Source organism: Macaca nemestrina, chromosome 12 (assembly GCF_043159975.1).
Source record: "Macaca nemestrina isolate mMacNem1 chromosome 12, mMacNem.hap1, whole genome shotgun sequence".
Classification (NCBI taxonomy): domain Eukaryota; kingdom Metazoa; phylum Chordata; class Mammalia; order Primates; family Cercopithecidae; genus Macaca; species Macaca nemestrina.
The window spans coordinates 75860120-75885853 of NC_092136.1; the positions used below are offsets into that span (position 1 = coordinate 75860120).

The 25734-nt window shown below is 51.6% G+C and overlaps 1 protein-coding gene across 1 annotated transcript in view; it reads right to left on the reverse strand.

Annotated features, from left to right (window-relative positions):
* The window catches only part of LOC105468943 (guanylate cyclase D-like), a 63953-nt gene that overhangs the window by 21302 nt on the left and 16917 nt on the right, over nt 1-25734 (reverse strand). Inside the window, 19 exon segments of the mRNA XM_071076088.1 lie at nt 1831-1925; nt 3514-3612; nt 4859-5033; nt 11510-11656; nt 11659-11707; nt 12328-12491; nt 15620-15660; nt 15663-15680; nt 15683-15757; nt 19422-19592; nt 19831-19987; nt 20228-20345; nt 20347-20375; nt 22128-22208; nt 23532-23563; nt 23566-23653; nt 23734-23800; nt 23802-23828; nt 23976-24157. Of these exon segments, the coding sequence (XP_070932189.1) occupies nt 1831-1925; nt 3514-3612; nt 4859-5033; nt 11510-11656; nt 11659-11707; nt 12328-12491; nt 15620-15660; nt 15663-15680; nt 15683-15757; nt 19422-19592; nt 19831-19987; nt 20228-20345; nt 20347-20375; nt 22128-22208; nt 23532-23563; nt 23566-23653; nt 23734-23800; nt 23802-23828; nt 23976-24157 (1815 nt within the window).

Below are 25734 nucleotides of genomic sequence, written 5' to 3' on the forward strand. Positions count from 1 at the left end.
TGGCACATGCCTGTAATCACAGCTATTCGGGAGGCTGAGGCACAAGAATCACTTGAACCTGGGAGGTGCAGGTTGCAGTGAGCCGAGATTGCGCCACTGCTCTCCAGCCTGGGAAAGAAAGAAAGAAGAGCAAAAGAGACAGAAAGAGAAAGAGAGAGAGAGACAGAGAGAGAGAGAGACAGACAGACAGACAGAGAGACAGAGATATAGAGAGAGAGACAGAGATAGAGAGAGAGACAGAGATAGAGAGAGAGAGACAGAGATAGAGAGAGAGACAGAGAGAGACAGAGACAGAGACAGAGACAGACAGAGACAGAGAGACAGAGAGAGACAGAGAGACAGAGAAAGAGAGAGAGAGAGACACAGAGAGAGAGACAGAGAGACAGAGACAGAGAGACAGAGAGACAGACAGACAGAGAGAGAGAGACAGAGAGGCAGAGAGAGAGAGAGAGAGAGAGAGAGAGAGAATCATGAGCTCTGTGATCAGCAGCTCTAGAGTGCTAAGATCCCACCATCTGTGATTCTCTCCAAACTTCACAATGGAAGGACCTGGTGTGGTGGCCTCCCCTGGGGTGGGAGTGCAGCTCCTGGAGGTCAGGAGTGAGGGGGGCTTGAGAACATGAGGGTCGGGGCTGGCTGGGCTGGAGGTTCCGTGCCCCATCCTGGGCCAGGGCTCTATGGGATGAATATTGTCCTTGGAGCCCCCAGGCCAGCCTGAAGAGCCTGAGGTTGGCATGCTGCCCTCCCCACACCTCTCTGCATCCCTTTCTGGCATAAGTCATCCATTCCTCAGGACGCCCAGTGTTCACCCTCCTTAAATAAGACACACCTGCCCTGACTTATTCCAGCTCACTCTCCCCTAACCCCAGCCATCCAGAGCAAAAGATTCCATGTTTGCTGGCCTTCACAGGCTGTGTGACCATGAACAAGTTGCTGCCCATCTCTGTGCTGCAGCCTCCTGCACCGACATTCCACAGTGTAATGAAGCGAGTCCCATATGGCACCCAATTTCCGGGACCCAGTGCATCAGGCCTTTAAGCTAGATTGCTCCGGTCTCCCTGCCATACCTGGCTTCGGCTTAGGAATTTGAGGAATAAGAGGAGAAGGGGTAGGAAGAAAATCACTGAAAGGAATGCTGAACCATTGCCTTTATAGAATGTTACTGTTAAGAGAGAATGCGCAGGTTACAGACCTTTCTCTGCTTTTGAGGTGCTCATGAGCATTAGCAACCCAACATTACACTGTAACAGCAGAGAACTGGCCTTGGGACTGGTGGGTACACAGAGAAGGCATGACAGTCACTGTGTGTGGGGAAGAAGGAGGAGAAGGAGTATTCCTGGGTTAGGGTGGGTTGCAGTGAGAGATGATGTCTGAGCTGGGGTTCTGAGGGATGGGTAGGAGCCCAACTGTGCTATGGAGAAGGCACAAGCTTTGGAGCCGTGAGATCTGAATTACGAGCTATGTGACTTTGATAAGCCACCCTGCCTCTTTAATTGAATTTTTTCAACTGTAAAATGGGGTCAACAATGCTCCTCTCGTTATTACTATGAGTGATAAATATTTTGATGTGTGTTGTACACTGGCATGCTACACAGATAGGCCATCAGGAGAAGTGACTTCTCTGTCCTGGCCTTTCCTCTCACAGGGAGCCAGATGGCTCCCAGGAAGCAATGTTTCCTTAGAATTTGGGAAGCATAGAGGACATGTAAAGGTGACCAGCTACATCCCCAACTCTGGGCAGTCACATCAGTCAGATGAGAATCTTCCCTGCTTCCCACAGAAACTGGATCCTTGGGGACTTTTCCCAGAAAGACCACGAAATTCTCTCGCCTTCAGCTCAGTCTGACCTCTGTTATCAATTTGGTAGCTTTCATCAAGGCTGAGCAGTATCTGGACAGTGCTTCGGCTGACATGAATTCTGTACGCTGAGAAGAAAGGCAGTCATCAAGTCACCACCTGGTGACAGCATACCCAGTATTTGGTAAAATCATTAGGAGCCTGCAGCGACTGCAGTTCCAATCAATCGTACACATAGTGATGATTTATGCGACACCCTTCTTCTGGCCCTCTTGTCCCTCTGAATTGTCGGTCACTAAAAGAGACCCAGAGGAAAAGCAAATTACATAGATTGAGTGTTAAGGGGAACTCATGACGGAGTCAGAACCCCCAGGAACATAATTTCTACTTGTAAGGAAGTCAGTGAAGGCTGAGTCAGGGAAGATACGCAGTTTTTAGTTTTCTTTTAAGAGCAGGACTTCCCAGTAAAGCCATAGCGTCCAGTTATGCAGGATGTACCCTGAACATTAAGGAGCAGCAACCTACATAGCCAGAGGCAGAGGACCTGGGCCTTCAACATTTTAGCTGCTCTAGCCAAGCCATTGTGGTAGCTCCTGCTGCCAGTAAGGGCCAAAAACGTTGGGGATGTCTTCATGGTGCTGTCAGGGCTGCCCCAGCATAAAGGGAGGTGGCACGTGACCAATTAAAAAACACACACACACTTTAAAGGGTCTCCTTTTTGTACAATGGGGAAACTGAGGCCTACAGGAAGAACATTTTGCCCAAGGACACTAAGCAAGTCAGTTGCAGAGCCAGGGCTAGGACCCAGATTTCCTGCCTCTTGAGTCATTGTTTTCTCTGCTAATGCCCTCATGAGATCACCATAAATATTGTGTGGAAAGTTAAAAGAGCCAATGACATATATCATCTCCTTCTATTAGGCTGGTGCAAAAGTAATTGCAGCTGTGGCCGTTAGTTGGTTTTTTTTTTTTTTTTTTTTTTTTTTTTTGAGACTGAGTCTGGCTCTGTCGCCCAGGCTGGAGTGCAGTGGCCGGATCTCAGCTCACTGCAAGCTCCGCCTCCCGGGTTTACGCCATTCTCCTGCCTCAGCCTCCGAAGTAGCTGGGACCACAGGCGCCCGCCACCTCGCCCGGCTAGTTTTTTGTATTTTTTAGTAGAGACGGGGTTTCACCGTGTTAGCCAGGATGGTCTCGATCTCCTGACCTTGTGATCCGCCCGTCTCAGCCTCCCAAAGTGCTGGGATTACAGGCTTGAGCCACCGTGCCCGGCTAGTTGTTGTTTTTTTGTTTTTTGTTTTTTTTGCAGTCTTGGCTCACTGCAAGCTCCGCCTACCGGGTTTAGTGGTTCACGCCTGTAATCCCAGGACTTTGGGAGGCCGAGGCGGGCAGATCACGAAGTCAGGAGATGGAGACCATCCTAGCTAACATGGTGAAACCCCGTCTCTACTAAAAATACAAAACATTAGCTGGGTGCGGTGGCGTGCGCCTGTAGTCCCAGCTACTCGGGAGGCTGAGGCAGGAGAATGGTGCGGTCATTAGTTTTAATGCCAAAATAGCTATTACTTTTGCACCAACATAGTAGTTGCTTTCCTGAAAACTAGGGTACGTTGCCACCAGGTGGTGATTTGGTTACTAAGAACTATATTAAACAGCCAGGCTGCACAGGTTATTGAAAGAGTCTCTGCCTTGGGCAGGATAGAAGTTATGAGATACACACGCAGTCCTGTGGACTCCATCCGGGAGGCCGTGTTGACAGTGTCCCCAAAGAGGCAAGACCGAGGCGTCGTGAGACCCACGATCCCTGCTGCACAGGACCCTGAAACTCGAATGTACCCGGTGAGCTCCAGCAGGTCTTGGATCAGAGAGAGAGCCCAATGACAGCCTCACCCTTCTCTACCCCCTGTGCCATTCCCCACTGCACATCCTGGGCTCCAGTTGTGAGGTGAGGATTAAGCTAACTGGAGTCTCCAACGACATCCAGAGAGGACCTGATGCTTGTGCCAGGCTCTGTGCTGGAGGTGAGGGGTCATAGATAGATCAGAGCTCCTCCCTGCTCTTGGGCAGCTCCCAGCCTGGTGGGGAGAGAGGTGTAACCTGCAATCAAGGCTGTGATGAAAGAAGCACCAGGACTGTGCCAGCACCAAAAAGGGCCCCTAATCCAGCCCAGGGGACTTGCTGGAGAAGAGGATACATGTGCTCTGTCTTGAGGGATGAGAGAATGAGTGGGCAGGGAACAGCAGGCGCAGAGGCCCAGAGGCAGGGAACCCGTGTGTGTGAAATTGCACATAGCTGAGTGTGGATGGAGGGCCATGCAGGGAGTGGTGGGAGATGGGGTTGGAGAGGCTATGGTGGTGGTGGGGTGGTGGTGGCAGTGCCAGTGGACTTTATCCTGCAGGTGAGGGGAACCATGGTGGAAGGAGCAGGGACATGGAAAGGGTATATTCATGACTCCGATGGCTCTCCCAGACCCATCCCAGGAAACATTTGGTTGTTTGCATGACCACAGAAGGTTTCTGTCCTGCCTCTTCCATCAGACTATCAGCATCACACATTCTCTCTCTCTCTCTCTCTTTTTTTTTTTTTTTTTTGGAGACAGAATCTTACTCCGTTACCCAGGTTGGAGTGCAGTGGCGCCATATCGGCTCACTGCAACCTCCGCCTCCCGGATTTAAGCGATTCTCGTGCCTCAGCCTCCCGAGTAGCTGAGATTACAGGTGTGAGCCACCACATCCAGCTAATTTTTGGATTTTTAGTAGAGACAGGGTTTCTCCATGTTGGCCAGGCTGGTCTCAAACTCCCGACCTCCTGTGATCCCCATGCCTGGGCCTCCCAAAATGCTGAGACTACAGGCGTGAGCCACCATGTCCGGCCTGACTCTCTTATTTATAACATAATTAGGACCTTAAAATAATGTAAGGAAAAAGAAACATAGAATGTTTTTACCATAGAGTTTGAGAATCTCAGACATCCAGAAGCATGCCACTGGAGGCGTCCCAGCCAGCGCCCCAGGGAAGACTGGGAGATGGATGTGGTGCCTCACCCTGGAGGCCCCTAGCCCATACCTGAATGCAGGCCAGCCCTCATGCAAACGGGCACGTTGGGTGCATGCCTCATCCAGAAGTCACCCACAGAGCTGAGGACATCCAGGGCCATGTTGTTGATTTCAGCGACATGCTGACTCCCATTGTGCTGAGGCAGCCCCGACACCATCATGTAGGCATCCCCAGTGGTCTCCACCTAGAAACAGCAGCCTTCACACTCCAGCATGAGAACATACCCTCCCTGGCCACCGCACATCCTGCTACACATGGCTGCTTCTTGGGAGTCCCAACCCGCCCCGTGGGTCTCTGGCCCGCAGTGCCATCTTTGCTAGGCCTCCAGTTCCAGGCACTTTAGCAACGATTGGATCTGTACATTTCAGATCACCTTTGTCTGTATTCCAGGCAACAATGGCTCTTTTTATTATCTCTGGCCTCAGGCCCTGAGCTCCTTGGTGGCAGACCTGGGTACCCCATCTGTTCAAGGCCATAGTGGCACATCAGGGATTAATTTGGAGAGGACTGTATATATTTAGAGGACGCTTCCCATTTTCCAAACCCTGCTGGCCTTCCAAAGGTGTACTAGAAAGAATGTAGGTTTTGGAATGAGACAAATGTAGGTTCAAGCCCTGGCTCTGCCATTTACCTGGACAACTTCACCTGGCTGAGCCTCAGTTTCCTCTTATGTGGAATGAATGTTAGCAGTGAAGTATTTACAGAAGCAGGCATACCAATGCTGAATACACAGAGTCTGCTGTCGTCCTCCTCCTCATCATTACGGTTTTGGAATCTCCTAACTGGAAGGGGCTTTGCTGGTCACCCACCCAATTTCCCCCACCCCAGTGGCTGTTCTCGCTTGCTCACATCCCTTGATAGGAAAGTTTCTCCTTCTTCAGTAGCCACTTCTCTCTTTAGGCAACTCTGATTTTCTCCTTCCTTCCTTCCTTCCTTCCTTCCTTCCTTCCTTCCTTCCTTCCTTCCTTCCTTCCTTCCTTCCTTTCTTTTCTTTCTTTCTCTTTCTTTCTTTCTCTCTTTCTTTTCTTTCTTCTTTCTTCCTTTTCTTCTTTCTTTCTGTTCTTTCTTTCTTTTTCTTTTTTTCTTTCTTTTTTTTTTTTTTTTTTTAACCAAGGTTGCTCAGGCTGGAGTGTAGTGGCACAATCTCAGCTCACTGCAACCTCCTCCTCCTGGATTCAAGTGATTCTCATGCCTCAGCCTCCAAAGTAGCTGGGACTACAGGCGTGAGCCACCATGCCTGGCTAATTTTTGTATTTTTTGTACAGATGGGGTTTCACTATGTTGGCCAGGTTGGTCTTGAACTCCTGACCTCAGGTGATCTGCTTGACTCAGCCTCCCAAAGTCCTGGGATTACAGGTGTGAGCCACTGGCCCCGGCTGTAACTCTGATTTTCAAAACTTGAGTTGAGTTAAAACCTGCCTTTCACCAGTTGGTTCCAGCTCCACCCCCTGAACTGTACGCGTATACCTTTCCTAAGCACATTCTTCTGTTCCTAAGGCCCTGTTTCAGGTGCTCGGAACACAGATGTGAAAGAAGCATAGCCTTCTCCCCTGCCACAGGCCAAGCCTGCCAGGGTGAAGACAGCAACTCTACCCTCTGAGTCTTTCCCGGTTCCTGCACTGTTCCTCCTAAAGCAGGCACGTGTTGGCTTCACCAGTCCTGGGCAGCAGAGCCTCCCCTGCCAGGCACTTCTGCACTTAGCATCTGGCGCACAAGAATAGTGATGCACCACCGCCCATAGGGGGCGCTGTAATTCAAAAAATTTCTCACGCGACTCGCAAGTGTGGACTGTGCCCCACTACCAACGCCCACACGGCCCTGTGATCTCTCCCTCACCCCGGCTATCCTCCACCGCACTACCAAAAGGTGATCTGCCCTAATTACATCACATTCCGCTCTGATATGCACTTCAGTTTGCTCCCTATGGTCGGTGGCTTAAAATTCAGGCCCCCTGGCCTAGCTATCAAGGGCCTCCTTCATCTGCATGATTGCCTGACGTTTTCTAACAGTTGCTTCTGGTTCCCCACGCTTCAGCCAGACAGAAATCTTTTCTACCATTTCAAGAGACACCCAGTGCTTGCTCACCTCGAGGCCTGGAGCACCAGATCCCTCTGCCTGAAAAACTCTCCCCAGTCTCTATCTGCTGAAACCCCACCCCTCCATCGGTCCCGCTCACACGCCATCTAGGGCACAGAATCTTACCAGTCCCTAGCAAGAAAGCTGTCTCCCTCCTCTGGGCTGTGGCCTGTTCTCCCGCCCTGTGGTCTGCCTGCTGCTGTCCACCCAGCATTCATGGACTGGTGGTAAGAGTGGCAGGGGTGGTGGCAGGGCTGCCCCAAGCTGTGCACCTTTCCACAAAAGAGATTTTCCACTCCACTCCCCAGGAGGGAAAATCATGAGAGACTCCTGGCTTTCCCTGCTCTCTCTTCTTCCTCATTGCAGGAGGAGGAATGCCTTACTTGATAGGCGAGACTGGAAAAAGGACTAAGTGCCTCTTAAACACTCATATGGTGCTTACTATGTGCCAGACACAGTCCCAAAGCCTTTACAATTATGAACGCATTGGATGGTCACAAGAATTCTGGGATATGGGTACCATTACTAAGGCCGTTTTGCAGGTGAAAACTGGGTCAGAGGCATGAAGTCCCTTGCCAAGGTCACTTGCAGCCAGTGCCTGGGTTTGAACTTGGTCAGTCCAGTTCCAGAGTCTGTGCACTATGCTGCCTCTTGCTGCACATAGCTTGGGCCCTTTCTCTCTCTCTTTGAGGAGGTTCTGCTCTCACCCTGCCTGCTGGGTGTGCAGCTGTGACACAGGGAGGGTGCACCAGCTCTGGGGACCCAGCCCTGCCTCAGATGTGTGACCCCACAGTCCAGACTAGGGGAGAGGAGTAGAAAGCCCCACAGTGGCCATACAACCAGACCACATTCTCTGATCTGCTAAAGCTGATCTCTAAGCTGCTGACCTGCCTGATGCCTGAGCTGGAAGGGAACGTGCAGGGTGATTAACATTCACTCCTTAACCCTAGAGACAGAAAGATGACCAGGCACAGGCATGTTCTCCAGGGACTCGTAAAGGTGATGTACTCAAAGTTGCCTATCATAGTGGGCTCTCAGCTGAAAGTGAGGCAGTGGTTCCCTTCACAGATGGGAGAAACAGCCAGGGGAGAGGTGCAAGCAAAAGGTCCCTACTATCAAACGCAGATGTGAATTCTAACCCCACCACTGACTTGCTGTGTGACCCCAAGTGAGTCATTTACCCTCCCTGTGCCTGCGTCCTCATCTTTACAGTAAGGATAGTAATCCATACCCCTGACAGGCACTGAAAGGGTTAGATGAGATCAGTTGTGAAATTTCCCCAGCCAAGTGAGTCCTCTGTAGGCGATTAACTAATGCTGTCCCTTCCCTCTGTGCTTTCAGGGATGCCTCAGCATCTGGCATGTGGCAGGTGCCCAAGGGTAAGGTGATGACTCAATGAACCATGGCGCTTTCTCTCACATTCCTTAATCTGCAGAGCAATCCTATACCAGAGACACTTTCATCCCTGTTTTATAAATGGAGTACTGAGGCTCAGAGAGGTGACATGCCCAGGGTGGCTTGGCAGTAGGGCCAGGGCAAGACTTACGCCTGGCTGAGCCACAGGTGGGGCTGAGGCCTTGCCTCCGCGACAGTCCCCAGTGGCTCTGCTCTGGAGTCATGTCCATGAAAGTGCACACTCAGCGAGCGCGGGAGGGAATCGCAGACCCCTGCGAAACCAGGAAATGATTGCCTGGCTGCCTCCCAACCCAGACCGGATTAAAGAGCAGTAACCAGATCCTGTTGGGGATGAAGGGGAAACCGAGGCGGATGACATGAGTGATGAGAGATGCTCGCACATCATGAAGAAGGGGCCTCCTCTTTCCCCACATCTGGAGGGTTGTGTGGGCCTTGTTTGATTTCATTTCATTCTGCCAGAAAGATGCAGACCTCCTGGCCAGAGTTCAGAGCAGTCAGAAGGGATGATTCAGAGCCAGGGGACACATGTGTGAGGAAAGATTAGCAGCGGAGGAAGAGATGAGGCCAGGGTGACTCAGGGCAGATCAAAGCTGTGGGGCTCAGCGAGATGAGATGAGGAATCTTTTCCTGGGGCTGTGGGGCCAGGGTGACTCTGGAGGCAAGAGGGAAACTCAGGAACGCCTTGGAACTTCGGGCCAGGGCGGGGATCTAAGGTCCTGAATGGGGAACAGGAGGGAAGCTGCACCCTTGGGTGTCGGTGGCGCAGGTCCTGTGGGTGCGTGTCGGTCAGTATGGTGCAGTGGATGGAGCACCGTGGTGGATGCCGTAGGTTCCTGTTCTGGCTTTGCTGCTGGCCAGCTGTGTGACCTCAGGCGGGTCACTTCCCTCTCTGTGCCTCAGTGTCCTCCTCATTCTGTCAACACACATTTCCTGAGGATCTATGATGTGCTGGACACTGCCAGCCACTGGGAAGTGATTCAGGGTGGAACCATAAAATGCAATGTAGGGGGAGTTATGCAAGCATCAAACAGGCACCCCTAACTGTGTCTGGGATGGGGGGAAGGCTAATGAGACCAGACACACGGCCAGAAGGGAGCTAGGTGAAGAGGAGGGAGAGCACTGCTCCAGGAGGAGAAACAGAGGTACCAAGGCCTGGGGGCTAGAGACAGCGAGACATGTGTGAGGATCCAGAGGCCTGCAGAGGTGGAGACACAACTGGGGAGGTATGTGGGGCAGCTCCTGGAGGGCTTGTGGACCACTATGAACCCGCAGCTTTATCCTGAGGATGTCTATCTCATGGGGATGGTGAGCCTCCCCAACCAAGGGCCTTTGGACCACCATAACCTGGCTCAAATCTTGGCCTCAGATCCCACTGAGATTATGTTAACAAACAAGCCACTTAGCCTCTGTTGCCTCATTTTCTTCATATATAAATTGGCAGTACCAGTCCCTACCTCATAAATTGTTTTGCTGAATAAATGGGCTAATACATATAAAGCATTTAATACTAGCATCCAGTATACACTAAACCCTCAATAAGTGTTGGCGATTATGGTTGTTGGGATACTATAAATAATGCTATCAGCAGATTGTCTGGCATCTCAGAGTTCATCGTGTCCTTGAAAAATTCCTCCCAAGGCATCCTTTTCAATCTGGCTCCAGCCCTCGGGGCCTGGCCCTCCCCTGTCCCTGCCTTTGTGGAGGGCTGTGGCTGGACAGGCTGGTGAGTCACAAATTAGGGCTAAGGCCAATAGAGCCTTGGCGTGGTGTTTCCTGGGACCTCCCTCCATACCTTCCCCACCATGTCTGAAGCTGCCCCTAGACCCCCTGGATCAGAACAAGGGGCAGTGTTGGGGTTGGAAGGTCCCCACAGCACGGGTAGAATGGAGAAGTGGTGGGCAGAAGGTGTCTCCCTTTCACACTCCGTGCTTGACATCCACTTGTGCATGGGGGCCAGGATCCTCCCATCCTCTGTGAGCCCTCCCAGAACTGTGGTCGCCATTCCTGTTCACAGTCAAAGAAACAGAGGCCCAGAGAGGGGAAGCTGTTTGCCCAAAGCCACACAGAAGCTGGTGGCCAGGCTGGGACTCAAACCCAGGACTGAGAGGTGCACAGGGAGGGGCTTGAAGGCCCTGCTGAGGCCTCTGTTGTCCTCTCCAGTGCCTCCAGCTCCCCACTCCTGGCCCATTCATGCCCAGTCAGCCCAGCTTATTCAGCTTCCCCACACTCACCAGGCCCTCTGAAGCCTCAGGCTTTCGCATATTTTTCACCCATTGCCTGCCTGGGGCTGCCACTCCCAGATGGGACAATGCTGGGAAGACAGCACCTCTTCCAGAAAGTCTTCCCTGCTCTTTACACATCTACCCCTAGCTGGGTTGGGGCCCTCTCAGCCTCCTCCGCCTCCCAGGATTATTACTTTCACTGCGGGTCATCATCTTTTACCTATAGGACTGAGCGCTCCTTAAGCATAGGAATGGGAGCTGAGTCATCTGTCTGCTCATGCCCAGCACAGGGTCAGGCACAGAAAAGCCTGCTGATAAGATTGTAAAGGGATGAATAGACAGACAATGGACAAGTAAACACTGTGGTCTATTAAATGCAAAATGGCCCACATCCTTCACCCGCTCCATGTTCACCCCATTGCAACGAGACTGAAGCTTCTCCCATCAAGAGGTAGACTTTGTTTCCTCAGCTCTTGAATCTGAACTAGTCTTTCATTTTGACCAATAGAATACATCAGAAATTGTAATATGCCTGATCCCAGATTAGATCTCAAGAGCCTTGTGTACTTCTGTCCTCTCTCTCAGAACCCTGCCATATCATGTCAACAATCCCGGACTAGCCTGCTGGAGGAAGATAAGCTGCGGAACAGAACTGAGTTCTCTTGGCCAAGGCTCCAGAGACATGAGAGAACCCAACTGAGATCAGCAGAGCTGCCACCTCACCCATAGCTGACCACAGATGCATGAGTGTGTCCAGAAGAACCTTCTGGTGGCCCCATAGGCTTGTGAACAATAGTAAATGCTTATCATTTTACCCTATTGAGTTTTTGGGGGGGGGTATTTATTACACAGCAATAGCTAGCTGATACAAACACATAAATAAATAGTACCATCAAGACACAGTAGTAAAAGGAGGAATGGAATGCCAGCCTCCTGGTATTCTCACCTTACACACGTCATGGCTGCCCAGAACAGCATCAAACAGCATGTAGGGATCGTTGAGCAAACCCACCACCTCAATGGGTTCACTCAGGGCTGAGATGATGGTGAAACCTACAATATTACTGAAGTATATGGTAACCTGTTCCACAGTTACCCCTGTGGTTCCACAGTTACCCCCATTTTCAGAACATCGGCCACAGACCTGAAGGGATGGGAGGGGCCAGACACATAAGGTATGAGGGCCTATTTTTGACAGTTTGGAGGCTAGGAAGGGATATTTGGGAGGAAACTGTGTTGAGCATCAGCAGATCTGGTACAAGTCCGTTGGTGTGCTGACTGCCCTGGAGTGAATACTTGCCCTGTCTGGACATGACTTCCTGTGAAGTGATATTGGGGTGGGGGAAGCATTGTGCCTAGTTCTTTGCTCCCAAGGATGTGAGAGAGCAGAAATTCCATTCACGTGCCCGACAGAGTACCTGGCATATGGTGAGGGCTCTATAAAAATATGTTGTATAAGCCATGTGCAGTGGCTCACGCCTATAATCCCAGCACTTTGGGAGGCTGAGGAAGGAGAAACACTTAACGCCAGGAGTTTGAGGCCAGCCTGGGCAACATAGTGAGACCCTGTATCTAAAATAATAATAATAAACAAAACTAACTAAACAAAGTAATGTGCTGCATAAGAAGAATGTTAGATAAATAAACATGGATGAGTGAATTGAATAAATTCATGGAATCCAGATCTGCTGAGCACCTACTATATTCCAGGCCCTGGGCTTAGAGCTGAGGCTAGAGGTACACTCAAGTCCAGGGGCCACTCACAGGGGAATCACCTGACAGAGCAGCCTTTCTGTCTTCTCTCTCTTCAGCTCCAGTTCCTCAGTCTGCTCCTGGATCAGGTCCTCCAGGTTCTGGGAATATTTCTCCAGCAACCGCAGCATGGAGTCAGCAAAACTGGTCTTCTTGCCTTGGTTGATGCTTTTGAACTGAAGATGGAATAAAAATGCCAAAATGACATGAAAGTCAGCACACCTGGTCCTCAGCTGGGAGTCTAGGGCCACGGAAATGCACCAAACAGAATCCCCGCTTGAAGGAGCTGCATTGTTGTGGGGAACAGATATGTAAATGACAGGGGGACGGTGGCTCTGACAAGGGAAAAGTGCAGTCAGCTTTGTGTCAGATTAATGGGTTAATTTTGTGTAGGGTGGGCAGGCAGCAAGAGGACTTTGCAAAGGAGCCTGTACCCAGCACAGCATTATGGTTAACAAACACAACCCTCTTGCACTAGGTCTCACAACAACACTGTGAGATTCTTTATTCTTCTCAAAGATAGACAGACAGACAGACAGATAGATAGATAGATAGATAGATAGATAGATAGATAGATAGATAATAGACAAACAGATGGATGGACGGACAGATGGACGGATGGATGGATGGATGGATGGATGGATGGATAGATGGATGGATGGACAGATAGAAGGGTAGGTGGATGGATGGGTGGATAGATAGAAAGAATATATGTAGATTATTTATATGTATAATCTATCTCTATTTCTACTTTGTTCCTCCAAAATTTTAAGGATGAAGAAGAATAAAAGCAGTACCACACAATAAAAGAATAAACATATGCGGATATTAGGACCAAACGAGAGTAAAGGCTTTTTTTAAAAAAAAAAAAAAAAAAAAAAGGCAAATCTAGGACTGAAATCTGTATGCCAAATCCATGCTAGAATTTGGTCACTATTTTGGATATGAACTTCCTAGCAACAAAACAAAGAGGGAAATATAGATTACACAATCCATGGGGTCCATAAGACAAGGGAACATTAAACTAATTGCTCAAAAGAAATACAACTATTCCTAGTGCCAAGCAAAGAAATCTGGCAGCAGTTTTCCTAGGAAGACTTGCCAGAACCCTACCCAGTGTTGCTTGCACCTTCCCAGAGTGCAGTCAGTAGGAGAAGCAAATCAGTGATGGTCAAAGTGAAGGGGTTCATGCTTGTCAAAATCCAGCATCTTGAACTTGTGAGTGTGTGTGCATGCTCTGTGTGTGTGTGTTGTGTGTGTGTAGGTATGCACATCCAATCTCCATTAATGCCACATCTCTCAACCAAATGTCTGCAAGGTAGGGAGTGGCAGCAGCCCTGAAGTGTACCTGTTTTGTATTGTCCAAGAAAAGCAGAGGCACAAGCTTTACGGGGTGGGCATGACAGCTGCTGACCCTGAGACACCAACAAGGACCTGAAGCCAACTCCAAGGTCACCTCTGCATGGAAGGTCATCATTTCATAAATGAAGAGACAAAGGATCTGAGAGGTGGAATAACTTGCCAAGGAGCACACAGTGGTGGATCTGAGTTTCAAACTAAAGTCTTTTATATTAATTTTATCACCAGCCCTCCCCACTGAATTATTTTATCATTTGGAATTATACATATTTCTTCTTCCTTTGCAATATTAATTTTCTTGTCTAATTGCATTGGCTACTACTCCTAGAACAATGTGAAATGAATATAAACCTAAGCTTTTTTTTTTTTTTTTTTTTTTTTTTTTTGTCAGAGTTTCACTCTTGTTGCCCAGGCTGGAGTGCAATGGCATGATCTCAGCTCACCACAACCTCTGCCTCCCTAAACCCAGGCCTTTTGGCTTTAATGTCAGTGTTCTTTCTCTTGTACCTTACTCACTCTCTCCTTCTCAAAGAGCTACATTTAAAAAAAATTAGTTATCTCACTGGATGGTCACACCTATCTGGAGAGTTAGGCCAGGGTTAGTTATCTTTCCAGGAAACATACAGGGAGGCTGAGGCCCAATAGGAACATTAACTTGTCCAAGGTCAAACAGTGGGTAAGTGGGATGATATCCACTGGATTCTCACATAGATGTGAATCCAGGCATCTGACCCCTCACCTCCCCACAGTATGATGCCATTTCCCCCTTCTTCAGGCTGAATTCATGTGTGCCCATCTCAGCCTTGTTTGCTGTTGGGCCTTGGGCAGGAATCTTGGGCAAGAATCCCACAGTCGCCCCTCACTCAGGGCAAGAGCTCTTCCCCACCTCACAGGGGGCCATGGCAACCTCTGATCCCCTGGAAAGATCCCAGGCTGGTGCTTTATAAACTGGTTGCTCATCCTAGTGCTGCTACCCACCATTATGGTGACTGCTTAGAGGTCATTTACTGTGAGCTCCAGATTTCTCATCTGTGGAGGGGGGCACCACCCCTGATGCCAGAGCTAAGTGTGGAGGGGGTGTGGAAAGAGAGGTGATGGGCAGGGCTTCTCAAAGGACACCTGTGTGCATCTCCTTGGACTGCCTTGCTGCCTCTCTCCTTCTCGTCACCTGTCCTAACCCCTTTATTGCTCCCTAAACTGCTCCTTGGCAACTTTCCACCACAGCTGGGGAGTGGAGGATGGGGAGGGGAGGATGGGGAGGGGAGGCACAGTCCCCTTGGGTCTGATGGGTTGGCCCCATGGAAGCCATCAGCCAGCTTGGTCATGTTCAACCCACTGCTCACTCACACATTCCACTGCTGCCCTGCCAGCTTGCACAGACTTGCCTTGCCCCTTCCACTGAAATCCCCAAGGCAGTCCTGGGGGTGCCCCAGGGCCCCTCACATTTTCCCCTCACTGACTCAGGAAGTAGTACTGTCTCCACAGCCACAATGGCCTCTCTCCTCTGGTGCCAGGAGGCCTGGTACAAGGTGGGGTTGCTGGCACAGCTCTGCAGACAGACCTGGGTTGGACTCCAGCCCCACCTTTCACTCACTCAGTTACCTTGGGCAAGTGCCCCCGCCTCTCCAGGCCTCATTTCTCTCCCATGAAGCCAAGAAACTAACACTGTTTCTTCAGAGGGCTGTGGCGAGGATGAAAGGAGGGAAGCATGGCCCTTAGCATGGGGCTTGACACTCAGGAAGGCAGGGGATAAATGTCCCTGGAACCGGTGGTCCTGAGAAAGCTCTCCTTAAAGGGCAGACCTCAGGGGTGACAGCGCTGGGCAGTTGCCTCTTACTGCATGACTTTCCAGGTCCCAGGGAAAGCACAGGGCTTGCAGTAGGCTAAGTGAGCTGAACAAATGTGCCATTTTTTGTGAGCACCCACTCCTCTGGGGAGCACTCACCTGGCTGTAGATCTGGTCCACTCTAGGTCTGTCCTCTGGAGCTCCTCCCAGCACTGCTTCAGCACTCATGTGGCCTGTGATCAGGGGTCACCAGCGGCCAGCACAGAGGAGGGGGAGATGCCACCCTCCTGATGATTTCTGCAACAAACACCATGTGGGTGGGCCTGGGGTTCTGGGAAGGGTCATGAAAGGAGCCTGGCCTCAGATCCTGAGAGTGTGGGCAGGGTAGGCTTACAGCAGTGCCACGTTCTGGGCCTGAGGATATTCCTCAGCTCCTGTGTCCAGGGTATGGCTGGCCAGTGGACGCAGCATTGCTGCTCTCCTGGGTCTACCCTGGGTGTGGCCAAGGAAAGGGTCTCAGACTGGGAGCCAGGAGAACTGCGAGCTGGTTTTGAATTCTGTATCTGCCATCACAATACTAGGGGATGGTGGAGAAGACAATGATCTCTCTGAGCCTCAGTCTCCCCATCTGTGAAATGAGCATAATAAACTGCCTTCTTTTTTCTTTTCTTTTCTGTTTTTTTTGGGTTTTTTTTTTTTTGTTTTTTTTTTTTTTGAGACGGGGTTTCGCTCTTGTTGTCCAGGCTAGAGTGCAATGGTGTGATCTCGGCTCACAGCAACCTCCGCCTCCCAGATTCAAGGGATTCTCCTGCCTTAGCCTCCAGGCATGCGCCACCATGCCCAACTAATTTTGTATTTTTAGTAAAGACGGGGTTTTCCATGTTAGTCAGGCTGGTCTTGAATAAACTGCCTTCCTGAGAAGAGTGCTGAGGTAGAAGATGATGGATGTTAGGTGCCCGGCACTTGGCACACTCTCCCCCACACTCAGGCCCCACAACAACTGCCGCTACTCTGTTGCCAACGACGACCACCAATGATCTTGAAACCTTGACAGTGCAGCTTTTTCCTGCAGCCCTGCCACTCAGATACTGGCGTGCCGGTTCCCCACAGGTGTGAACGACACTGCCTGCTTATCATTATCATCATCATTATGATTCTGTACTCAAGAAAACCTGGCCACGCGTCATCCTGTCTCCACACCAGGCTAAGTCAGTGTTCTAGTTCTGCTGTGACTCTGAGCCTCAATTTCCCCACCTAACAACTGATGGAAATAACCCCTGCCTCGGGGGGCTGCTGGAGAGCCATGGGGAGCCGAGCGATTCTAAAGTAGGCTGGGAGGAAGAGGGGCTGACACCGAGCTCAGGCTCTGGAGTCCACAGATCAGAGCGGGACTTCAGATGACCCATTTACGGTCCACACAAGGCGCATCACCTCTCTGAGCCTCAGCTTCCTCACCTGGAAGACGGGCACAACCACATTATGTACTTGCAAGGGTTGTCGCAAAGCAGAATGGGTTAATCTCCTCCGAGGATGGCTGGGATCCTCCTCTCGTGAGTGAGGGAGGTGGGAGCCCTTGGAGCCAGAGAGGAGAAGTTTCTTTCTGGGTTTCAGTCCCCTTCCCATCCCTTTTTGGCCTTGTTGGGGATAGTGCAGGAGTCACCATCCCATTCTACAGACAGGGAAACTGAGGCTCCTGGGAGTGAAATCAGGTACCTACATAGGGCCAGTCAAAAGCAGACACTAGACCTGGGCCTGGTTTGCACCCAGCCTGCACGATCTCCTCTGCCCAGAGGTTCCCAGCCTACAGGCGTTAGACCCTGAGGGCCCCAGAGTGTGGGATCTGGGAAGTCGTATGTGCTTACAAAGGACTGTGTGCTGATGGAACCAACCATACACCACATGCACACATGTACTGCTGTTTTTCAAAGGTATGCAGATGGCACTGTAATGAATACAATACAAACCCATTTCAAAGTGTTGCTGATTTCACAGCAGATTTTATCACTGGGTATGTTCTCAGTTAGTGGATATTAGAAGTCAAATAGTAGCATGTGAGGCTCTAACCATTTTTGACATTAAAATGGAGTCTTCATATGTGAACATGCTGGGAACCCCTGCCCCAGGCCAGGCCAGGTCTCATGCTCCCCACACTGCACCAGGCATGCTGTCCGCAGCCCAGACATAGCCATGATTGACGGACAGTGCTGAGGGCTGAGGGAGGAGTCTGAGCGTCCAGCTCTGGCCGGACCTGGCTGGGCTCTAAGAGGGTGCCCCACAGATGACTCCAAGAGATTTTAGAACACTGAGCTTGGACCAGGGATGTCCACCCAATCCCAGGTCCACAGCTTCCCCTCTGAGAAATCCCTTCTCTTCTCTGAGTCTCACTTAACTCTAAAAAAGGGGCGATTAGCTACCTCCCAGGGTTGTCAAATGGTATCATGCACATGAAAGTGCCTTGGGAACTGCAAAGTGACCCCCCCATCCACAGGATCCTAAAGAGATGTTAGAGTCAGGAGGGAACCTGGGACCCCCCTTAGCACACTCCTAACATCACCTCACAGATATTTATTGAGCTCCCACTGCATGCCAGGCGCTTTGTTTACAGCATTTCACTGAATCCTCACAGTTGCTCTGGAAGGCAGACATCATGGTTCCCATTTTACAGATGAGAAGACTGAGGCTTGGAGCCTAAAAGGGATTTGCTCAAGGTCATGAGGCAAGTTGGTGTGGAGCTGGGCTTAGGTTGGTGTTCCCTGGAGCCTGTGGCTTGAGCCCTGTACTCCCTGAGGCCAAGGAAAGCACACAGCAGGAAGCAGTGGGCCCTAGGCTGACAGCCTCCTCACGGGTGGCCAGAGCATTCCAGGCCTGGGTCCCTGCACCCAAAGCTGGACGGAGCGAGGCCTGGAGTGCCTTGCACTGGTGGCATGGTTTGCAGATCCCATCTGGCCAGCCCTTCCCTCCTCAGAGGCAGAGGATGGGGAGGCAGCCAAGGAGTGTTGAACAAATGGTCTGACAAAGCCCCCCTTCTTCCCACTCCTCCACCTCATAAATTTGGGCCTGGAATGCTCATTATTCATGGGGCAGTGCTGTGGTGGAGAAAGGCAGTGGGGCTAGGCCTCCTGTGAGTTAAAGATTATCCATTGGGGTAGGATCTGATGGTGGGCTCAGCTCTGTACTGGTCTGCACTGTGGGCCAAGGTGCCCAGGTGTCTATGGAGTACCAGGTCCCTGGGACTGGGAAGAGGCAGCAGGAGGATGACAGAAAGAGCAGTCTGGGGTCCAGGGAGCCCGGACAGAGAGCACAGAGGGGAGGAAACATTTCTGGAGTTGGGCCCGGGCCCTGGCCCTGGGGCTGGAAGAGATAAAGTGTGTACAGGCCAGGTGATGATGGGGAAGCAGCCAGTGGTTATCCTGGGGAGCCAGAAGTGTGAGGACAGAGATGCTCTGAAGGAGCCTGCCTGGGCAGGTAACGAAGCCCCCTGGTATTGAGCAGCCTGGCCACATTGGTCACGGGACTGGGGATCTGGCACATTTGTTATTGGATTCCCATTTATAGATGAGAACATTGAGGCTCAGAGAGGGTAAGCGGTTTGCGTAAAGTCACAGAGTAAGACAGTGACACAGCTGGAGTAGGGCTGAGCTCTGTGTAGCCTGTGCTGGGCATGGAGGGGAGGTGCAGTCGGGGCATGAGCACCTACAGGCATGGCGGTGACACTGGGGAGGAAGGCGGGATGGAAATTTTCACCCAGAGCGCAATGTCCTTAGCCCCTGGAGTGGGTCAGCTGCTATTCTGGCAGAGTTGCTGAAGGCAGCCCAGCTTAAGTCAAGTTCTCATGGTCAGACTTTAGGCGTGCGTGTCTATGTGGTTATTTTCAGGCCCAGATTTCCTGATTGCCATAGAGCTTCCCACTAGTCAGAGACTCTAGCCAAGGACAGCCAAGGAGGGGGAGGAGGGTGCCTACCTTCCACTGGGAATCCCGAGGAGCAGTAGGGTGGGTCCCGAGGAGCAGTAGGGTGGGTCCCGAGGTGGGTCTCCTGCAGGATGATGGCAGTGCTGAAGATGTCCCCTGTGAGGGTGCCCCACCCAGGGCACCCAGGCCTCGGCAGCAGCTCAGGAGCTGCCCATAGCAGCTCTGCAATCATAGGGCAGGGTCACGCCACCATCACCTACTGACCATCCAAGCCGGGCCGGGCGTATCTATTCTCCCCAATTCACAGATAAAGAGCCTATAGCTTGCTCAGAGAGGAGAAGCGATCAACTCAAGGTCACCAGTGCCAGAGGACTGGAGATTGCCCTCTCCCCCGACCTTACAAACACCTGGTTAAACAGAGGCCCCAAAACCTACTGGCAGCCCCCTGCGCTGAGCTGACATTCGGGGGCTGGCCAGGGTTGGGGAGCCTGCTGAGTGTCCAGGGGCTCTGCATAACCATGGTCAGTGACCTTGAGCACAAAGTGTCTGTCCACCACACAGTTTTGGGACTTGAGGCAGCCAGGAGGGAAACATCAGTGGTGCAGATACCTCATGCCCTAAGATGGACATAATGGGGGTCCATTGGATCTGTAACGAAAGAGAGGAAACCTGGTTCTCTCGGAATTCCCAGAGGCCCCAGAAAGCCTTCCTGCCTCCCCGTTTACCTGTGGCCATGCTGTTTGGACATCCCTGGGTTAGACAAAGCTGAAAGAGCCCAGCTGTGGGAAATCTGAGCATCTCCTATCTCCCTGTCCTCCCCACTTGCCTGCAGTGCCAGGCCCAGGGAGGGATCTCACGCAGATCAAATCCAGCAGCAGGGAGGCCTTGAAGGTCCAGTCTAGGTGCAGAGCCTCGTTCCGCAGCAGGTTCTCCAGAACCAGAGCACTGACCCCAGGGGTCACGAAAAAGCCCAGTGGCGACGTTCTCACACTGCAGCTCCCGCATCTGTCAGGGAAATGGGCACCTTAGCAGCCCCCAGGGGGCCTTCGAGGGCTGGACCAGGTGCAATCCACATCTAGGCCACCTGCACTTAGCACCAAACACAAGGCTAAGCATGGAGAGGCATCAGAAATGTTGAATGAATGGATAGATGGACAGACAGATGGATGAACAGGTGGGTGGTGAGGGATGGATGGAGGATGGATGGATGAATGTATGCATGGATAGATGGTGGTGGGTGGTGGATGGATAGATGGATGGATGGGTGGGTGGATGGGTGGGTGGATGGGTGGGTGGGTAGCTGGTGGGTAGGCAGGTAGATGGGTGGGTGGGTAGTTGATGGGTGGATGGGTGATGGGTGAATGGTTGGGTGAATGGGTACCTGGTGGGCTGCTGGGTAGATGGGTGGGTGAGTGGATGGATGAGTGAATGGGTGGGTGGCTGGGTGGATGGATGGGTTGGTGGGTGATTGGTCAGTGGGTGGATGGGCGGTTGGTGGGTCGGTGAGTTGTTGGGTAGGTGGATGGGTGGTTTGTGGATAGGTGGTTGCATGGTTGGTGAGTGGGTGGATAGATGGATGGGTGGATGGGTGGGTGGATGAATGGGTGGATGGATGGATGGGTGAGTGGATGAGTGGTTGGTGAGTGGGTGGTGAATGGGTGAATGAGTCAATAGGTAGATGAATGGCAGATCCCTTGAAGCCAGGAGTTCGAGACCAGCCTGGCAAACATGGTGAAACCCTGTCTCTACTAAAAATATAAAAATTAGCTGGGCGTGGTGGTGCACACCCATAATCCCAGTTACTTGGGAGGCTGAGGTGGGAGGATTGCTTGAGACTGGGAGCTGGAGGTTGTAGTGAGCTGAGATCCAGCCACTGCACTCCAGCCTGGGCGAAAGAGCAAGATCCTGTCTCAAAAAAAAAAAAAAAAAAAAAAAAAATCTACTCACATACATTGCAAGATGCCCACTGGGAAATGCCTAACTTAACTTCCAGTGTCTTAATCCTTCTGAACTTTATTTCAGACTGTGGTGATATTGGAGATATCAGTAAAATTCCCCATGTATCGAAAGCATGGAAGAGTTCTAGGTTATTTCATGTGTTGCCAGGAAGAGTTCTAGGTTATTTCATGTGTTCTCTGCAATCATAATCCCCCAGAAGGTGACTATCACTAGCTCCATTTTACAGGGAAGCTAAGAGTTCTGTGGAGGCAAGATTTCACCTGGATCTTCCTGACTCAAGTCTCATGCTCTGTCTCTGTCCCTCAGTGCCTCTCAGGATGGTGACGATCTTGGGGGTGAAAATGCTTATGTGGTTAGTGATGACAGGTGCTTAGGATCTCCCTGAGGGAGGGGACTTTGTCTCTCTTCTCCACTCTGTATCCCCAAAGCCCAGAACACTGCACATAAGTGCCTGGCACATAATTTATGCTCAGTAAAGAGCAAATAAAAGAAATGATGGGTGGAGGGAGGGGGCTGCAGGATGAGGTCTCTTCATGATGAGTTGTCATGCGAGGGCATTGATGGAGGGCACTGTGCCCTGGTGGTTATGGGGACTGTGGGTTATGGGGTGGTGATGTGGCTTTAAGGATGCTGGCATGGGACAGTGACAGCAATAGTGAATTACTGTGATTGAGGCACTGGCAATGGGCAGGATCATGATGGCAAGAATAACTTCCTCTTTGAGACCAATCTGGACCAGTAAGGGTCTCCTGAGCAGCGTTGCTCCCCACCCACCCTCTGTGCCCTCTACAGCCCTGCCTTCCTCAGGAGGCTGAGGCAGCTCAGGCGCAGTTCCAGGTCTCAGCCCACTTCACACTTCTTCAGCCACACCCAGTCTCCCTATTCAAGGAAGAGCAAGAGGTTAGCTGTTGCTGCTCCTCAGCTGTGGGACCTCAGGAAAACCCCTCTACCTCTCTCATCTCAGTTTCTTCCCCATCAATGCATTCCTTCTGTGTGTTCTGAGCCAGGCACAGCCTGGTAAGTGGAAACATTTGCTATAACCCAGGCAGAGCCGGGAGCCGGGCTTTGGCTGAAGGATTCCAGTTCCAGTCCTGACACCATCACTTTCCAGCTCTGTGACCTGGAGTGGGTGACTTCAGTTCTCTCAGCTGCAGGTTCCAAATCTGTAAAGTGAGGATGATAGCGCCCACCCACATCTCAGGGGCTTACTGAGATGGTGCGTGTCAAGTATGCTGGCCCCTGGTCTACAGATCAGCTTTGCCCTGCAGGCCTCAGGCCCTCATGACACCCCTAGCCCTGTGAACTGCTTGGGTGGGGGGCTCTGTGACCCAGGGATTCATGGGGAGGAGAGAAGGGCCGGTGGGAGAGGAGGGGTCTCAGATGGGGGCTCTACCCTTGCCTTGGCCTGGCCCAAAGCTAGCTATAACCCTGGCCTTCTCTCTTCCATCACTGATGGGTTTTGCCTTCTCAGCCTCACCTACAGCCCGTCAGCCAACTCAGAGAAGCAGACAAAACACTCTTTGTACACCATGAAAGCCTCCTTGCAGCAGAAAAGAAAAAAAGATGGAATTTCCTCAGGGGACAGGTAGAGAAGAAAGAGCAAGCAGCTCATGTCGCCTCTGTAGAAACACCTAGCCTGGCTCAGCTACTGTGAGAGTCTTGGTGTCGGTGAATTGTAGCATCCATGAATTGTTGAACTTCAGAACGACAGCACCTGAGAAATGGCGGCATCCCCAGCATCCTGAGATCTCGCTGAGCTCACCTTTGACCGCCCAGCCTCCCTGCCAGCTGGCGACCCCGGCTCTGCCTGAGGCTATCCCGGGTTGGGTGCTGCCCCCCACACATCAGGGCCTGGGAGACCCAGGATCTCACCTTACCTAAGCAGACAGGAGGGTGAATTAGGCTGGCCTTGGTCCCTAAGAGAGGCCCTGGGGTGAACCGCATCGGCAGCACCAAGGGCCAAGTGCCTGGGACCTGGTTGTTCCTTCAGGTCAGGTCATGAACCATGCTGGGCCAGGAGTTGGGGTCCTACTTCCCACTCCTAGCCTTGCTGCCAGTTTGCCAAGTGACCCAGGAAAGGCACTGCTCCTATCCGGGCCTCAGTTTCTCAGTCTGTAACAGAAGTAGGCCATACAGAGGCTCCCTCGGCTTCTCCCAAACTGACTGCCTAGGCCTGGGCATGGGGGTGGCAGAGGCCCTCGCTTGGTACACGGCCACACTGGTGGGTTCCTGGGGGCTGGCAGACTCTTTGCTGATCCCTGGGCCACTGATCTCAGGCTCCCACCATCTGCCACAATTCCCCATTCATCATTCACATGCAGCCTCTGGAGGGGGCAGGTGTGATCAGGAGCGCACACTGGGCCTCTGTCTACTGTCCGCTCAACTCAGCCCCGGCCCTACCCACCCATCTGTTCAGGGGCGAATGGATGAAGGTGAGCTCCTGGGCTGTCAGCAGGATCTGGTGGCGCCCATACCAGCTGCAGCTGCTGGATGCCCAATCTGGAGGCGAGAGAGGGGGCAGGGCAGTGGGAGTGATGCCATCGCCCCTCCCAGCGTCAGTCTGGCCTCTGACTCAGAGATGTCACCTTTCCTCTCCCCGTTTCCATTTCTGTCTCCCTGTCAGTCCCAGCCGGGCCGGGAGGGCACTGAACATTGTCTCCATGCAGCCCCTCTGCCTCGGGCTCAGGTCTGGAACCCCTGGGCCTGATGCATCTGCTGGTCCCCGGTTGCACCATTCCCAAGTTGCCAAGAGTCCTCATGCAGCAGCCAGAGAGGGCTGGGGGTGGAAGGCTGCCCGCCTCCAGATACGCCTGAGACTCAGGGATGGTCTGGATTCAGGGACGCAGAGGAATGTAGACCCCAGGGAGAATTGTTTTCAAAGCTGGAGGGCCCCTGGGAGTCGTTCTGGCCAACCCCCTCACTGTACAGATGGGAGCCTGAAGCTCAGGGTGTGGAGCACGTCCAGGGTCGTGGGCTTCTTCCTCAAGTCTCAAACGGATCTTCTCAGGAGGCAGCCAGGGAAGTCCCATTTTACTTACAATAAGTTCAGACTCCTTGTGGCCCATAAAGCCTCACCTGCTCAGGCCCCAAGCTCATCTCAAATTCTTGTCTCATCACCCATGACACCTCAGCCACTCCACACTCCCTCCTTCCTTTTCCTCCATCAACTGGAGCTCGCTCTGCCTCAGGCCCTTTGCACTTGCTGCTTCCCCTGACTGGTTGCTCTTCATCCAGATCCTCATCTAGCTGCTTCCTTACCATTTGGAGTTCAGCTCAAGTGCCACCCCTCAAGTGCGCTTCCCTGCCCATCTAGCTCTTGTTGGCCACTACTCCATCCCGCTCCTCTATCACTGTATCCTGTTCTGTTTTCTCGGTGGCATTATCACTATGTGAATTTAGTTATCTGGTTATTTGGTTATTGCCTGCTGTCTCCCCCTAACAGAATAGAAACTCTTTAAAGGCCAGGTCTGTCTTGTTCGCCACTGTCTTCCTGACACCAGACGTAATGGCACATGAGAGGGACTCAGTCCACATCCGTCAGATGGATGACTGCCTGAATGGCCACCATCAGCACCCACATCCCTGTCACCACCTCCAGGCACTACAGTCTTCTTAACACCAAGAAGTGGGCATCCCCAGAAGACCCAAGTTCACTGAGTCCTGTAAGCCAAGCCAGGCCAGCAGCTGTGTCCTCCACCATAACACTTCAGATTCACAGCAATGACTAGAGAAAATCCTCCCCTCTCTCCCACTCTCCTGCGCTCCCCACACTTTCCCGTTCTGATCTCTGTCATTTGCTAGAGAGATGCAGAGCCAGAAGAGGAGAAATGCGGGCAAAAGAAAGAGCAGCTGGGCCAGAAATGAGAATTTCAGGGACTGAGAGGGCTGGAGATAGATAAATAGAAGCAGAAGAGATACAGAGGAGCACTGAACAAGGCAGGACAAAAAGGTGAGTGATACGGGGAAGAACAGAGACAGACAGAGACGTGCGGGAGTCCCCCCTTATCTGCAATTTCCCTTTCCGTGGTTTCAGCTACCCACAGTCAATCAGGGTCTCAAAATACTAAGATATTTTGAAAGAGGCAGAAAGACAACATCCACTAACTTGTATTACAGTATATTGTTATAATTGTTCTATTTTATTATTTAGTTATTGTTGTTAATGTCTTACCATGCCTAATTTATAAATTAGACTTTATTATAGGTATGTGGGTGTAGGAAACACAGCATATATAGAGTTTGGTACCATCCACGGCATCAGGCATCCGTTGGGGGTCTGGGAACATGTCCCATTGGATAAGGGGGACTACTGCAGACATACACATATACATACATAAGCCACCTCACGGTAAAAGCCATATACATATACATATACATATATGTACACAAGAAGGAGAAAGAGATT